The sequence below is a fragment of the Ursus maritimus genome, unplaced genomic scaffold, assembly GCF_017311325.1.
Source record: "Ursus maritimus isolate PB19 unplaced genomic scaffold, ASM1731132v1 scaffold_2, whole genome shotgun sequence".
NCBI lineage: Eukaryota > Metazoa > Chordata > Mammalia > Carnivora > Ursidae > Ursus > Ursus maritimus.
Genome location: NW_024424452.1, coordinates 41,503,968 through 41,520,953, shown reverse-complemented (window position 1 = coordinate 41,520,953; position 16,986 = coordinate 41,503,968). Strand labels below are relative to the sequence as shown.

The 16,986-nt window shown below is 57.9% G+C and overlaps 1 protein-coding gene across 1 annotated transcript; it reads right to left on the bottom strand.

The window, feature by feature from the left end:
* Window positions 1-14,044: 14,044 nt before the first annotated feature.
* Window positions 14,045-15,815, bottom strand: HAPLN2 (hyaluronan and proteoglycan link protein 2). The gene is made up of 5 exons (XM_040634569.1): window positions 15,728-15,815; window positions 15,172-15,525; window positions 14,900-15,016; window positions 14,591-14,773; window positions 14,045-14,325 (listed from the first exon to the last, which is right to left on the bottom strand). The coding sequence occupies exons 1-5, from the start codon at window positions 15,813-15,815 to the stop codon at window positions 14,045-14,047; spliced, it is 1,023 nt and encodes a 340-aa protein (XP_040490503.1).
* Window positions 15,816-16,986: the final 1,171 nt, after the last annotated feature.

Below are 16,986 nucleotides of genomic sequence, written 5' to 3'. Positions count from 1 at the left end.
AGCAGGAGGGATGCAAGTTAGACTATATGCAAGACTTCCTAGCGATCAGGTTCATTCCCACTCCAGGCCCATTGTTCAACCTCCATCTTCTTTGCCCTTTCAGACTCTGCCTTCGTGCATGTCTGCCCCTTCCTGAGCCTGAGCGGCTGGGAAATTTCTCTCTTCTCCCAAATTCTCCCGGGGATCTCAGATACTCCTTGGAATGCCTCCCCACAAACAACAACTCCATTCCCCCCACCACAGCTGGGCTTCATCTCCTCAGGGTCAGACTTGGGGAAGGAGTGGCAGGAGTCAGATGTCTAGGGTCTTTCAATGGGGCCAGATCAATCAGAGGCTGCAGAGAGCAGCTCTGGGCATAGGAGCACTTGGGAGGACTGCTTTCTGGGGTAGGAGGGGGACCCGTCGGCGTGAACAGCCAGGGCCTGCCAGGTGCTGGGCAGACTGTTTGCCTGGCTTTTGAGCTGTGCCAGGTCCTGGGCCAGGCCCCTTTCTGGCGTCCTCCCTCCCCTCTCTTCGGGCTGGAGCTGGAGCTGCTCACAGACCTGGGTCCCAGCTCTCTGACAGGCGGCCCAGAAACCCATATATTTGGAGCCACTCTGGGACCCAGACCCTGGACCCCTTTCACGTCTGTTTTGATGGTGAGGGAATGAAGGGAGAAGGTCTGATGCTGATGAAGACCTGGCCACACTGGAATATGGGGGTCATCCCACCTCCACCTCCAGGAATGGGAGTCACTGGCCAGAGGGGCCAAGAGGGTGCCTGGGTTACATGGTTCTCATGATCGGAGACATCCGCACTGCCCCTCACCCCACTGCCAATCCCACCGAGCTTGGGCCTCAGCTCCGTCCTGGTGCAGCTAGGTGTCCTAGGGAAACTACGGGATCCCTTCATTGGGCACTAGCCTCAGACCTGGGGTTGGGGTGGGGAGCCTTGGCCTTCTCCCCCTCCCCACCTCCGTCTGCCGTCCTCCTGAGCAGGACACTCTCTCCATCTCTAACCTGGACAGCTCGGCATCAGGGCAGGCTTCCTGTCCCTTCCGCTGATGCCACAGCATCCCTCTCTTCAGCTCATTTTTTCCTGCTCCAGTTCCAGGATTTCTGCCCTTGCCTTGCGTTTCCCAAGCTGCTCAGGAAACTTCCCTCTTATTACATTATCATTCCTGCCTGACCGCAGACATCCAGGAGCTGCCTCACAGGCATCATAGATCCAATCCACAGAGGATTAAGATCGAGACCAGACCGTGTGTGTGTGTGTGTGTGTGTGCACATGCATACACACACCCAACACCCACCATCTCCATGCCGCCCGCCCCCCCCGCCCCCCTGCCGGCAGTCCAAGGTCTGCCCCATAGGAACCAGGCTCCAGTACTCAGCAGGGGCAGCAGGAGAGAAGCTGTCACTGTCCCCTTAGTGGCCATGTGAGCAGCACCCCGAACCCACACCACAGCAGCCAGGAATTAGCAGGGCCTGCAGGACCCGCTCTAGAAATGCATAAATAGTCCTATTTATCGGAGGCACAACTAGTAATACAATTAGCAGCGTCACAGCCGGCGCCTGCAGCTCCTCCGAGCTCAGAGTCTGTAAGGTGGATGATGCCAAGTTAGCCTCAGGCTCCGGCAGTGCTGTGGGGCAGGGGTGGGTGGGTGGGCGGGCCACGGTAACAGGGTCCCTTGGTCTTACTGCTTTTTTCAGGAATGGAAGTCATGCAGATGTTAACGGTGCTAACAAAACTGATGGTAAACCTCTTGGTCCTGTTGGAAGCATGTGGGCAGAGCTATTCCGATAGGAGGATAGGAGCGGGACATGAAAGGACCTGGGGGTCCCCAGCCCACCCGCAGTGCTAGAAAGGAAAGCAGGACTGGTAGCCGGAATTCCGGCTAAGGGTTACTGACCATCTATCTGAGCCAGGCCTCTTAAAAATGTTTCCCATGGACAACCTTAACTTAAGAAAAATACTGTCTATACGTTACACCGATGAGGACCCCGAGGTTCAGGGAGGTCAACTAACTTGCCCAAGGTCACACAGCAAGTAAGTGGCAGAGTTGGGACTCCGGCGCCAGTGGGCGCCCTGACCACCGGCTGTGGCTGTCCCGCGGGCTCCGGAGAGGGGCCTCCAGAAGAGGGGCTGCTTCCCACTCCTCCCCGCCTGCCCCGCACAAGGTCGGAAGTCTGGGCGGGGGGTGGCTGGCACCGAAGCGCGCGGCAGGGAGGCCGCGGGGACCCGGGGGGCGTTCCCATCAGCCCGCGGACTCGGGGACGCAGGTCGGGCCACCAGCGGCGGAGGGGTGCGGGAGGCAGGGCTGGAGGCGGCGGCGGGCGCTCGGGGGGCTGGCACGGTCAGCCGGCTGGGTGCGCCGCGGGAGGCCAGGGCTGCGTGGCCGGGGGGCGCGGACCGCGGGCAGCCGGCGGGCGGCCCCTACCCCGCTCCCTTCTCGGGTCCGCGAGGCCCGGCTGCGCGGCTGCGCTCGCGCTCGCCTACCTGCAGGCGGCCGGGGGCCAGGGCGAGGGTGCGGCACCGCCAAGTTTGCCACCTCCTCCGGGCTCTCCTCCGGGCTCTCCTCCGGGTCCACGCTCCGTCCTGCGGCTGCAGGCGACTGCGGCGGGGACTGCGCGGGCGCAGGGAGAGGCCGGGCCCGCAGGACGTTCGGAAGAGGGCGCCGAGCCGCCGGGCGCAGCACAAAACCCCCTTTCTTCCCCCCGCCCCCCGCCCCTCCCTGGGGCCGCCCCCGCCCCCTGGCCGGGGACGCGAGGGGCTCGGGAAGGTCACGCGACCCGCTGCCTCCTCTGCGTCCGTTCCCGGCGGCAGCAGCAGCAAGAGCAAGGACGTGCGAAGTAGGACATCGTTCTGGGGAGGAGAAGCCGGGGACTTGGAGGGAGGGCAGAAGGGGCGGGGAGGGAGCGTTCGAGGAGCTGGAGGATGATGTTGCTGCTGGAGGGATGGAAGTTAGACAGCCGGAGGGACTTCCCGTTGAGCAAGGGGCGAGGAGGAGGGCCTCAGACTTGGACAGTAAGGGAAAGGATGGTGGGAGCATAAAAAATGGGGGAGGGAAGCTCTTTTTTGGAGGCAGGATGAGGGGCAAAGGACCATAGCCACCTCTCTGTCGGAAGCTCTGATTGGGTTTTGTCTCTGGTGGTGCTCCCACTACCTGCACAGAGAAGGAGCTGACTTTGCAGCTGGAGGGATGGAGGTTAGACAGCAGATTCATGGGTTAAGCAAAGCAAGTCAGGACCTCTCGAGAGGTGGTATGGAGGAGGGGCAGCACTGTGAATGGGCACACTGGTCATGCAAAGCAATGTGCAAACCACAGGCGTTGCTGGGAGCCCAGAGGGCCCACTGGCCAGAGCTGTTGCTGATGAATGTGCAGCCTGGTGCTGGGGGGGGGGCTTGGGTCCTGCCCAGCGGTGGGGAGCTCCTGAGAATACCAATGATGCCCCCTCTCCAGCACCGCCCCTTCCCTCTGCTTTCCCAGGCTCTCTCTGCCACCCCCACCCCCCCGCCGGGACTTGAAGCAGAGCGCCTGGCACAAACTGCGGGCAGGAGAGCCAGATGCCTGGAATCTCTCCCCTGGATACCAGTGGTGGCACCAAGGATAGCTTGTTAGGGGATTTGATCCCCATAATCTCCAGCACCACCCCCAAGATATCCCAAGTAACGCAGGGTGCCTGCAGTGCAAATCATCCTCAGGCCAGGTCCCTGTCCTTCCATTCAGACTGCACCCGAGTCCCTCCCTCCTGTATGGGACTCTGGACTGCCCTCTGTTGATGCCCCAGCTGCCCCAGTCTTCTGCTCCCCGTGCTGTGTGCTGGCTTCCAAAGGGCTTTGGAGAAGCTCACAAAAAACTCCGCCCCAAATCTTTGAGGATCTAAAGGTAGAACTCTGGCCCCTCCCCGGACACCCATCTACTGGAGAGACAGAGTGTGGAGACCTGGGGGTGGTGGGTGGTAGGGTCCTTTAGTAAACGAAATGACCCCTTCAGGGATGTGAGCCTGAAAGGACAGAACAAGGTGCCTGGCAAGTCTGGGGAAGGAGGGACCTCGGTTTACTCCTTTTGTTACGTAACTATTAACTCGATGTCCACTATGGACCAGACACTATTTTAGCACCAAGTCCTCCGGTGGAGAGGGGGATCTGGCCTTGGGGCAGATCTCAGCAGCATCTGATAGCCCCAGGACCTCCCTTTGCTCCCCTTAGACCTTGCAACCCAAGCTGAAAGAGATCCCGCCTCCCCCAGGACAGTCTCAGCATGGGTACCTGCCTCCAGCCTGCCCGCACCTGGGCTGGGATCAGCTCCGCCGGGGGCCTGAGCCCAGACAGGCAGCCAAGTGGCTGAAATTCAATCCTGGTGGTGGCTCGCATGCAACCACGGTCCTTGCCGAGGGAAACCTGGCTGTGATGGGGAAAGAGGGAGAAAGTGACCTTCCTGGCCACCTTCACTCATGACTAGAAGTGTGGGCACACATTTTGGTGCCCTGGGCGAGTCCGACCTTGACCGAGGCCAGCAGCAGCTGGGGCTGGACCAGGGCTGGTACCAGACAGTCTGTTCCAAGAGGCAGCCCCCTGGTGGGAAACCAGACGCGGTGTGGGAACGGGGTATGACGCTGTGAAGACTGATGAGAGGCAGGACTCCGGAGGCGCGGGCCCTGAGGTCGGAGCCCTGGCTTGCCATCTGCAGTGGCCAAACCTTGCGAAGGGCTTCCTTTCTCTGAAATTGTTTCCTCTTCTGAACAACAGGCTGCCGAATATCTATGGTACTGGGTAAGGTCTAGCGTACCCAGCCCGTGGGCGAGCTCAGCAAAATCTAGTTCTTTTCCTTTGCTAGTCACACACACACACACACACACACACACACACACACCCCAGTCTGCACAGATCTCCTGGCCGGGAGGCTGGTGGGCCACTCCCGCCGTGGGTGAGATGGAGGGCTCATTATCTGAGAGAGGAGTCCTGCCCTGAGGATTTCCCGGGGAAGGCAACGAGTGCCTCCCCAAGACACGTGCGCCATTTCCAGCTCTGACGATTCATACGGCAGTCTAACTGGCACTTGCTGGTATCTTTACTTGCACCTGGTCCCTGGCCATGCGACACCCACCGCCACCCATTTCTATCCCTTCCTAAGAAGAGACAAGAACCAAGGCCTCGCTGAGGTCTCAGAAAGGGACGTTCAGGGACTGGCTGAAAGCAAACAGGATCAATGGAAGCAGGAAGAATTAATGTCGGATTTCAAGTAGAACTTCCGGCCCCAGTAACTGAAGGAGAAAGTCTCAGGGAGCCGTAGTATCTTCTGGACGAGGAGACAGACCCTGAGGTTAAGCGACGGTCTCAGGTCACACAGCATCCAGATGGCTGGCCATGACCGAAAGCAAGTCTCCTGACGGACGGACGCCCAGGCCAGGGTGCCTGCCAGGGCCCCGACTGTCTCTCAGGGGACAGAAATGCTGGAGGCAGAGAGAGAAAAGGAGGGAGGGTGGGGGCAGCCCAGCTGGCTTGCCTCCCAACATCCTGGGCTGTGGGGAGTTTTCCAGTCTCTCTGGAGAGCAATCCATCTCCTCCCTCTCCCCTCCCCCACCAGCGCCCCCATCCAATGCTGAGGCCATGACCAAAGTTGGGGAAAGAGAACCACCCCCCCAAGGTCCTTGCGTCCCTGGCTTCCCCCACCTCCAGATTAGTCCCTGGCCTTCCTCACTGGATTCCCAGCCACAGTGGCCACAGGGAGAGCCTGTCCTTCCGGCCCTTTGAGCACCTGTCCCCACTTTTCCAGACTTGGGGGTGGGGCCCAGGCAGCTCAGTTCGTCTCTGATAGGCACCTGGGTCCTCTGCCATGGGGACAGGGACGTGGCAGCGGGGCTGTATACACACGGCTCCAAACGCTGGCACAGCTGTGCTGGGAGAATGGTGGCTTTGATAACTTCTGAAAGGGGCCAGGAAGCACGGGACCCCGGCCCAGACGGGGGAGGGGCTAGCGATGTTCTGAGGGCTCCTGCAGCTGGAGGCGGAGGAGGGGGGGCGTGGGAGCTAGTGTGGTGAGGAGACAGAGGTGGGACCTATAGGCTGAACAGCATTTCGGGGAGCCCTGAGCAGGAGTGGACAGACCCTTGCTGCCAGGGCAGCAAAGTCCTGAGTTCAGAGGGGACCACCAGACTGTTCCCCAAAGAACAGCTGAAGGAACGGGAGGGCTCAACCCTGAGACCATCCCAATTTCCTTCTGGAGGAAGCCGTCCCATCTGCAGGCCCCTCGCAGCCCCTCTCCCTGCGGCCGGGCAGCGAAAGACCACTCACTTTTCTGTGGTGCTGGGGCAGGCGCTGTCTACGAGCCTCAGGTGCCTCATCCATAAAGTGGCAACAGCATCTTGTTTTCTGTCCGTTTGGGGTTTTTTTTTTAAGATTTTATTGATTTATTTGAGAGAGAGACAGAGATAGTGACTGAGAGCGCGAGTGGGGAGGAGAGGGAGAAGCAGGCTCCCCGCTGAGCAGGGAGCCCAATGCAGGACTCGATCCCAAGATCCTGGGATCATGACCTGAGCCGAAGGCAGACGCCTCACCGACTGAGCCAGCCAGGCGCCCCTTGTTTTCTGATTTTGACATTGGAACCACGTAAACATATTATATAATTGAAACATGAAACTGAATTCAGAATACTTAAATTAATTTTAGACTAAATTAATAAGCAGAACAGGGATACAATTCCTAAAAATCTAAAACAAGGTGAAATAAGTGCCCGTGATTGCACGTGAAGCTGGAGGCGAAGCCGCACGGAGGAATTTTCTTTCAAGCGATTACGAAACTCAGCATGTCGACTATTCATCCCTCAGAACGAAAAGAACCACAACGAAATCATAATGTCGACATCGGTATTGCAAAATGCGATAAAGGAAATAAGTAATTATGGGAACGGTGTTCGGAACGAAGAGTTTCAGTGTGAGAAAAGCAAAGTTAAGCCAAACTGCTAATCTCTCACGTGAACTGAAGATAACAGTGTGAATTCATGATTTGTATGTCTGCAGAAAAGGCTGAGAAGCAGTGACCCCCCGCCCCCAGTAACGCTGAGTGCTCCTGGGGTCCAGAAGTGTGGGCTTTCTGCTCCCAGGACCCGGGCCTCTTGGGAAACGCCCCAGTCAGGGGCTGCACAGCGTGTCACCTTGCGAATCAAGGAAGTTTTGAGACTCAGGTCAGTTTCATGTCCAGAGGACCCAGTAGCCACCTTGCGAAGACGCTCACTGGCCAGGATGACATGTCAGCATTAAAATGAATAATGACCGTAAGAGACTGAAGCACGTCAGATCTATAAAGTCCGAGAGTTCGTCATGATACTAATGAAGAAAATCCCTGGTCACCTTTGGACATTCATGGGGCGCCGACTCACAATTGTGAAAATTAAGAGGGTGTATGGGACCCTGTGGGTGCCCACCTGTGTCCCCTTAGCAGCTACCTTAACAGGCCAGAGGCTGTTGACCGCCTGAGGACTTTCTCTGCTGGACAGGTGGACAGCAAGTCTGACGTGTGCGGGAGTTGATGGCCTGGAAACAGCCTCAGGCAGGGACAGAGGGGAAGCCGGTAGACCAGAGCCCCAGCCCCCCTCAGGTGGGAGCAGTGTGAGGCAAGCCCCCTGGTCTCCCCTCACTCCCAGCAGCTTCGAGCACCAGCTGGGCACAGCTGGGACCTGTCCCAGGTGTGTGGACTCTTTCCTCAATCATCGCTGGGATTCCTTCCCCGTCTCACTGTGCTATCGAGATCTGGGGATTCAGAGCCCCCAAGTCACACGCACGTGTGGTGGGCACAGCAGCAATCCCCAGTGGGACGATTGTGATCAGGTGTGGGTGTGCTCAGAGGGCTCAGTAAGCCATGAGAGCAGGAAGCCGTACTCCCGGGGGCCCTAGCTCTGTGGCACCCCTGCCTCGCTCTCAGCTCACCCCTAGCCTCTCGGGGTGCCTCTGTGATCAGGCTTCAGGGGAGGAAGAAGCCCAGGCCTGCTTCACGGACGGGGCACTCTGAGCTCCGATGCGAGCGGACCAGGGGCAGGTTTTGGGCAGCACGCTGGCCACCCTAGTTTGCAGGGGGAGAGGTAGGTAGGACTCTCGAGCTATGTCCCATGGCTTGTCTGCTCAGGCCAGGAAAGGTCATGACGGGAAGGTGGGAGACAAGGAAGTTAAGGGAGAGCAGTGGATGGCCTTGCAGGAGTGGGCACTGTTTCTAGGCAGTCCCATTCACAAGCATTCACAGCCAGGGGGACAGAAGAGCTCCAGGGGGTCACAGCCTTTGTCCTCCGCCCCGTGCCAGCACGTTCACGAGGTCCATGAATGGTGTGGTTATGGCCATGGATAGAAGTCGGCACGGCTCGCTCTCTCCAAGGCTAATCTAGCAACTGGATGCTCAGCTGTCAGCCCCACAGAGGGGGGCTGGGCCCTCACAGGGTCCCGTCCCTCAAGGAGATCAGCCCCTGGGAAGCACCTTGACTACCGTGTACCTCTTTCTATCTGGTTGGGGGAGCAATATCTCCTTCCTGGGCTTATGCACGTCCTGGATATGGATTTGCCTTCCCTGCCCAAGTGCCTTGGCCAGTACCAATATCCAAGGACATAAAAGAAATGGTTTATCCCTATGAGATCCCACATGGTATCACCTCTAACCAAGGGGATCCACTGGACACTGAAGGAAATGTGACAGTGGGCACAAGACCACGGCATCCATTGGCCCTGCCGGATACCACGTCACTTCGAAGCTGCCAGCCTGGGAGGACATTAGTATGGCCTCTTTACGGCACAACTAAATGCCAGCTGGGGGGAAACATCCTCTGGGATCGGGGTACTAGACTTCAAAATGCAGTCTACACTTTGAACCGTTGGCCATTGCATTGTGCTGTAGCCGGATAGCTAGAAATCGTGGGTACGGGAGCCAAGGGATGGAAAGAGCAACGATCCTCTCACCGTCAGCCCCAGTGACCCGCTCAGGGAACTCGTGCTTCCTGTCCCTATCCATTTAGGTTCTGTAGGATTAGAAGCCCTAGTCCCTAGGGTGGGAGATGTGTCTGCCAGGGGTCACAGTAAGGGTACCACCAGACCTACGGTGCTAGCAGCCTCTGGTCCTTTTGTGCACCTCATGGCAATTCACCAGCAGGCAGAGAAAGGAACGACCCTGGCGAAGAGTTCTGTTCTCGATTAGCCCACGTCGGGGGGTAAGCGTGCGTGCAGGCGCGGCCGTGCTGGCCTGTCCAGGGCATGGGAAGGAAAGACCTTCGGGGGTGAAGGTCTGGGCTTTTCTACGGTGAGAGCCCCGCAGACGACAGGTGAACCGTGGAGGAAGGAGATGTGGAATACTGATATTGGTCACAGCCCAGCCGCCGCCCTGAAGCCTCAGTGACGGGACAGAGTGGACAGGGGGACATCTGGACCTGAGCAGTGCGGAGGGTGGACCGAGGCTGTAACCCGACCCTTCGGCACCCATCTCCACTGGCAGACGGTAACATCTGTGACTCCACCTGAGGGCTTTTTTCTGGCTGTGGGAGCCCGAGTGCGCTGAGCTAGCCAGAAAGGCTGATGGGTCAGTGCTCCCAGAGGCAGCCAGCCCTCAACTTTCAGACAGCAGGCTGACACATATGACCCTGCTGTCTTTGCCCGTAAGGTGGGGTTCTCTGAGACAGGCTTCACACCGCCTTCCAAGGCTCCCCGGCAGGATGGGGCTCATCTTTCCCCTCGCTCTGCCTTACACTCTCCATTGGCTTCCTTTCCCCTCCTGCCTCGCTTCTCCAGACCCCCTCAGGAGCCTCTTAGCATGACCCCCCCAAATAAACTGCTCTCACCAAAAGCCTTGACTCACATCTGGTTTTCGGGAACCCCACTGTCTTAGTAGCTCAGGCTGCGGTAACAAGTTACCACGGACTGGATGGTTTAAACCACAAACACGTATTTCTCTCTGCACTGGAGGCCAGTCGACTGGTGTCTGGTGAGGGCTCGCTTCCTGCCCTGCAGGCGGCAGCCTTCTCATCAGAGTCGCACGTGGGGGAACATGGGGAGAGAAGAAAGCTCTCCAGAATCCCTTCTTATAAGGACACTAATGTCATCATGGGATTACCTCCCAAAGGCCCCATGTCCAAAACCATCACACTGGGTATTAGGGCTTTAACATATGGATTTGGGGGGATGCAAACATTCATTCCATAGGCACCTGTCTAAGACAAATGGGAGAGATTCAGACATTAATCCTAACTTTCCTGAATGGGTTCTAAGTCAGGGTGACAATCATCGATGAGGGACATTTTTCTTTATGGAAGAGTTCACAGCTAATAATGAAGGAAGGAGGAATGACAACATCAGAATGTCTCCATTTTGTGCTTCTAATGAAATAATGCATCTAGACAGTGAACACCAGTAGCCATTAGATAAAAAGGTGAGGGGTATACTGGGTCAGGCAGTGGCCACAAAAATATATGTCCACATCGTAATCCCTGAAACCCATGAATGTTAACTTGTTTGGAAAAAGGGTCTTCGTAGATGGAACTCATTACACAAATTTATTCCTGAAATTCAGTCAATGGTTTTGAGATGAGCTCATCCTGGATTAGCCAGTGGGGTGAATCCAATGACAAGCGTCCTCAGGAAAAACAGAAGAAGAGGAGACCCAGACACACGAAGAGGAGCAGGCAACGTGACCACAGACACAGAGATAGGCGCGGTGCAGCCAGAGATGCCAAGGAATGCGGCCTGCCACCAGAAGAAGCAAGAAAGAATTCTCCTCCGAGTCTGCAGAGGGAGGGCCACATTGCCAACACCCTGAGTTTGGACTTCCGGCCTCCAGGACAGTAGAATACATTTCTGCTGTCGGGAGCCATCACACGTCCGTTGCAACAGCCACAGGCAACAGGTACAATGAGGAGCTCTGTACTGAATGGATCAGGCAGGATTTACTGGTCAGCCGTGCCATCCACACCCAGACGCCTCCCGATGTGATGAAAGAGGAAACAGACAGTCTTACTTATGTAATCCTCCTGCGAAAAAAGGGAACGTATGTTTAACCAAACTCCTAAACATAATGACAGGGGACAGAGGAACATGTGAAATGACACTACAAGGATACACTCAGCCCAATCTAGAATGTGGGAGACTCGACAGGAAAACAACCCTGTTTCCTAAACAAACAAAACGACATAGAAAACATGAAGGAAGAAGAAGTATTACAGTTTAAAAGATATTTTTTAAAGATTTTATTTATTAATTTGACAGAGAGAGAGAGAGCACAAGCAGGGGGAGCAGCAGAGGCAGAGAGAGAGGGAGAAGCAGGCTCCCCGTGGAGTAGGAAGCCCAACGCGGGACTTGATCCCAGGACCCTGGGATCATGACCTGAGCCAAAGGCAGACGTTCAACCGACTGAGCCACCCAGGTGCCCCTAAATGATATTTTTAAAAAATTAAGCAAGGGATGTCTGAGTGCCTCAGTTGTTGAGCATCCAACTCTTGATTTTGGCTCCGGTCATGACCTCAGGATCCTGAGAAGGAGCCCTGCCTGGGGCTCTGAGCTAAGTAAGGAGTCTGCTTGAGATTCTCTCTCTGCCCCTCCCCCTGCTTGCCTGCGCTCACTCTCTCTCATTCTCTCTAAATGAATAAATAAAATCTTCAAAAAAATAAATATTAACCAAGAAGAATTCATCAAATGCAGTGTATAGCCCTTGCTTGGATCCTGGTTTGGGCAAACCAACTATAAAATTATATTTTTTAGACATTCAAGGGAAATCAATCATGAAGTATGTATTAAATAATGCCAATGGGGGGTGTGATAATGGAATTATGGTTATTTTTTTAAAGTCACTATATGTTAGAAATACATAGTGAGAATTAACAGGTGAAATAATAGGCTGTCTGAGATTTGCTTTAAATTACTCCAGCAGAAAGGAACACAAGTGAGGGAACTCATGAAACTAGAAGGGTGGGGTTTTGAAATGGTCAAGCTGGATGGTGAAGTGGTCTGCTATCCTATTCTCGCTCTTTTTGCATGTGTTTGCATATTCTCTGTAATAAAAAGAAATTGTAATAGCAACGTGGAGAGTAGTTGTAAAAAGTAGTGGGCATGTGTTTTCGTGGGTGAAAAAACGAAGCTTTGCAGCAAATGGAAAGTCCTGTGACCATTTCGCATCTGGTCTCTTGACAAAGTTGAGGGCATCGTAGGAAAGGAAAGCCATCTTCCTTCGGGGAAGCAGCTGGGCCCAGCTTCTTGGCTTTGCGGGGCTCTCACTCCATAACAGACCAGAACTTAGAAAACTCAGAAGGGCCGAGGGGGAGGAGGTGGCTGCCAGCATCTTCCAGAATCTAGGCTGCCGGCCCTGGTGCCTGTGGTGGCGCTGGGGCTGGTCCGGTACACACAGTTGCGGTTTTACGTCGGGGCCCGAGGAGGGTTGCTCTTTCCTGCCCCCTTGTGGAGGAGCGAGGCAATGCAATTAGTTCTAGAAAACAGTTGTCAACAGGACAGGGGTCTCTCTGGGCGGCAGCTATTAGTTGCGGGTGTAAGACCTTCCAGAGCTCTGTCTACTTTTTCCTTCTGGTGGCGACTGGCAGCATTGGAGATGGTGACTGCTCTATCAGCCTGGATCCCTGAATAACTAAGATGAGAAGGACCCCCACAAGGCGCAGGTAGCGTAAGGGAGAAATAATCTTGTTTTAAGCCACTGCTGTTTGGAGGCTGTCCGTCACCCCAGCACGGCTGAGCGTATCCTGATGGACACAGCGCCGCACGGCAACCAATCCCACAGGCTACCTGGGAAGAACCCGGATAATCATTATTGTCGACGTTCTGTTTCCGTTAGTGTTATCATAATAATCATCCGTTATTACAGGTACCATTCACCCAGCGCCTCTATCGTGCGCCAGGCAGTGGCACCCCGCACGCTCGTCTCCGCTACCCCTCCGAGCAAACTCCGGAGGCAGATACTCGCATCCCACAGCCAAGGAGAGGAAAGCCGAGCTTAGCAGCTCCCACACGACTCCACTGGCGGTGTGGGAGTTCCTGAAGATGCCGTTGGTTCCTTTCCATACGACCCCACGGATGAATTCTCTATAGTAATTACCGCAAGAACCCTCGTGGAAAGCAATGTCACGACAGGTATCCAGCACCCCTAGAAAGCTCGTGCCCTTTGCTCCAGTGATCGTTCACTAGCCCAGGCTTGTTGTGGAGCGGTTACATTGCTTGAACAGTAAAATGAATAAACAAACTACGTAATTAGTTAAAATAATATATATAGTAAAGGAAAACGAACTAATGACATTTGAGCTTGTCTCTTGAGTTACTGGACTGTTTCCTTTAGCCAGATGTTCATGCGCCCCGTCCAGTCCCCCTTTCGCCTCGGGGCTGGCGAGCGCAGGTCAGGTGCCAGCCCCGCGGTGGGCTCCGTGGCCGGGCTGGCCGCCTCCTCCTTGCGCAGGGTCAGTGTGCCGTCAGCTGAACAGGGGTTTGAGTTTCCTATAAAGGACAGGAGACTGGCAGGATACAGACACACTCTGAAGTGTGTTTAGGCCCATCTTTGTTGGTTCTGTTGTGCCCCACGGGTAAGCCTGCGGGTGTCGAGCGCTCCCGGCGACAGGAACCACAGTCTCAGGTGGGTGCGTGGCGCCCCCGCGTGGATCCCGGCGCAATAGCACCCGCGTTCTCCCGCGTCCACCCGGGGCTAGGCCGCCCGCGGTGCCTGCAGTCTCCCCTCTGCCTGTGGGGTCCCCTCCCCGCAATCCCCACCGTCCGGCAGGCTCGCCCCCCAAGGCAGGAGCCCCACCTCTGACCATCTCCCTAGGCGCAAGGTCGGCCAGCTGGGCCGGAGACACCCCCGCCCGACGCCTCGACGCCAAAAGTCCTCAGGTTACTGGGCTGCTGGGCACAGAAGTCGGTTAATGCCCCGGGCGCCCACCCGCCCTCAGCAGCGGCCGCGGGAGCGCGCGAACGGCCGCCGGCCTGGGCACATCCGCGCGTCCGAGGTCCCGCCCGGCGCCGCCACCTCCCCTCCCACGCCCGGCCCGCCGGGACCCCAGGACCCCGGGCGGTGGCGGGCAGCGGGAAAGGCGCGGCGGCAGGCCCTACTCCGAGTAGCAGTAAGTCCCGAAGGCCGCCTGCTGGGCTCGCGGGAAGCCGAAGCTGCGCACGCCTGGGTCGGGAAGGCCCCCGCAGCGCGGCCGCGGCGACGTGATGGGGAAGCGCACGCTGCCGTCCGCCAGCCAGCCGCCGTCGCACTGGTCCAGCCCCGAGAACTTCCAAGCGGCGTAGAGGTGCCCGACCTTGGCCACGGTGGCCCCGCGCCGCCGGCACGCCGCGTGCGCTTCAGACAGCGTCAGCCGCCCGGGCACGAAGAACACGTGGCCTGCGAAGAGGCTCGCGTCACCACCCGCCAGGCCGAAGGCTCCCCGGGACCGAGGCAGGCGTACGGGGGTCAGGGTGAGGGGAGCCTGGCAGGCGCGGTGACTGAGGGCACCACGCGCGGTCTCGACCGCGAGGCCGGGACCCCTCCGGCCGCGCGCATCTCGCTCCGTGCCCGGTTCTCCAGATCCGCCCCACGTCCCAGTACGAGCCGCAGGCGCGGGCTCTCATCCCCGCCCCGCCGCCCGCCTGCCACCCCGCGCCCTCACCTGCGGTCATCGAAGTGAAGCAGAAGGCATCATAGCGGTCGCGCTTCCGGTCGCGGGGCCCGTAGCTGCGGATCCCCGGCCGCCCCGGGCCGCCGCACGGGGCGCGCGCCGTGAGCACCGGGTAGCGCACGGAGCCCTCGAGCAGCCAGCCCGCGTTGCACCAGTCCAGGCCCTCGGTCCACGCTGGCCGGCAGGGGGACACAGGGTCGGGGGTTAGAGGGGTCCCCGCAGGAGCCTGACCCGAGCTCGCCCCCGCGGGGCCGGGTTCATCCCGGAGAGGCCTGGGCCGTGCCCGGGCCGGTCACTCACCCTGGTACAGCTGGGCGTAAGTGGCCAGACGCCCGTCCTGCTCCTCGCACGCTTGTTTCGCCTCGTAGTAATTGAACTGGTACCGGCCCCGGCTGGGCTGGTACGGAAACACCACACCTGGCGGGAGGCGGATATCCATCCTGGAGAGGGCCGGCTGACCGGGCAGAGGGCTGGGGGACCCCAGCGGCGAGCGGGGGGAGCCCTGGGAGACTCGAGCTGGGGCGGCCAAAGCCCCGCCGGAGAGGAGGGGTCCGGGAACCCAAGGGTCTCACCCTCCAGGCGCAGGGTCAGCGCCACGCTCTCGTCCTCGATGCCGTTGATGAGCTCACAGCGGTACCTGCCCTCGTCCTCCAGGCGCACGCCCTCGATGACCAGGGACGCGTCCAGCCGATGCCCCCTCCGCATCCTGGCGCGCCCCCCCAGGGGCCCGTAGCCCCGGGCTTGCAGGCCGTTGGTGATGAGGATCAGCGTTTCCCGGAGCTCCCCGGGCTCCACTTTGCTCCAGCGAACCTTGTAGCTGGGAGGCGGGGCGCCCAGGACGCAGGGCAGCGTGGCCGTGGCCCCACGACGAGAGTGAATGACCTCGTGGATGGGAGGCAGGAGGTAGTGGGGGCCGGGGTGGGTTGCTGAGCAGAGGGGGCCACAGTGGCAGGAACCCCCTGACCTTCACTGCAAGTGCCCATCCAGACTCCCCCAACCCTCTCCTCCTTTGTGCACTCAACAATGGCCCTCCCTGAGCACCTCCAACAGTTGCCCCATCCACTTTCCCCACACCTGGAGCCTCTCCCCCCCCTGTTCCCCCAATTCTGGGTGGGGCTGAGGTCTTACCTGGGTCCCCCAGGGCTTTGTGAAAGATGGCGAAGGCCCAAGGGAGAAGGAAGTGGCAGAGTGTTGGGAGACTGAGCAGGCCTGGCATAATGGCCAGTCAACCCAGCGCCCGTCTGCAGGGCACAAAGAACAGGCATTTCTTGGGACTAGGAATGGGGGGAGGGAGCAGGGTTGGAGATGAACTCCCCTCCTTCAGGGATCCCTCAAAGGGGACTGTCCAGCTGGAGAGTATGCGGGCAGAGCAGGGGGCTGAAGGGGGGCAAAAGGAAAGTGGTGGGGGAAGGGGTAGTAACAAACTCCCTTCCCCCAGGCCTCCTGGGTCGTCCCTCTTCCACCCCTCCCTTCAGGTCCAGAGCTGGCCGGCCTCCCCTCCCCTTCCCATCACAGAGTCCTGCCACTCGGATGGCCCCTGCAGTCTCTCTCATCTCCCAGCACCGTCCTCCAGGGGAGCCAGAGCAGACGCGATCTTGTCACTCTCCTGCTTAATGCACTGGCTCCCTTTGCCCTGAGGATAAAGTCTGGTCTCCTAACCACAGCTTCTAGGGCCCTCTGGGATCCTGCCTCTCCCTGTGCCTTCCACATCGCCCCCACCTGCTGTGCCCTCAGCACTATGTCCCAGACATGTTGCGCTTCTGGCTCCAAAGGAGTCCAAATTCACTCTCACCTCCTTCTCCCAGGCATCACTGTGGGCCTCACCTCCTCTGGGAAAGCCTTCCTCTGCCCTGGCTGGCCGCACTGTAGTGCACGCTGACCTGCTCTTCTGGGCCCCCTGCTGCACCGGTCTGGGCACGCTGACCTGCTCTTCTGGGCCCCCTGCTGCACCGGTCTGGGCACTCGTTCTTGGAAGCACTTTTATTAGCAGCTGAACTAGGAGTGTGGATTTGAAAGTAATACCCATGCATGTGTCGACTGTATCAGGGGGTTCCCGGTGATTATACAGTCATAGAATAATTCCAAACACAGCTGTCTATTTCAGTAGTGGGTTTCCCCCTTCTTTTTCTTTTATTTTATTAAGTAGGCTCCACGCCCAATGTGGGGCTTGAACTCACGACCCTGAAATCAAGAGGCGCAGGCTCTGTGGACTGAGCCAGTCAGGTGCCCCGATTTTTCCCTTTTTTATTATTATCTGTTCTTTATCAACTTGACCATTTTTTAAAAAATTGAACTGAGGGCCCCTTAACCTAGCTTTACTCGTTTTCTAACCCTGATTCCTGCACGTGCCAAATGTATGGCTTTGAACGAGTTATTTACTTCTCTGC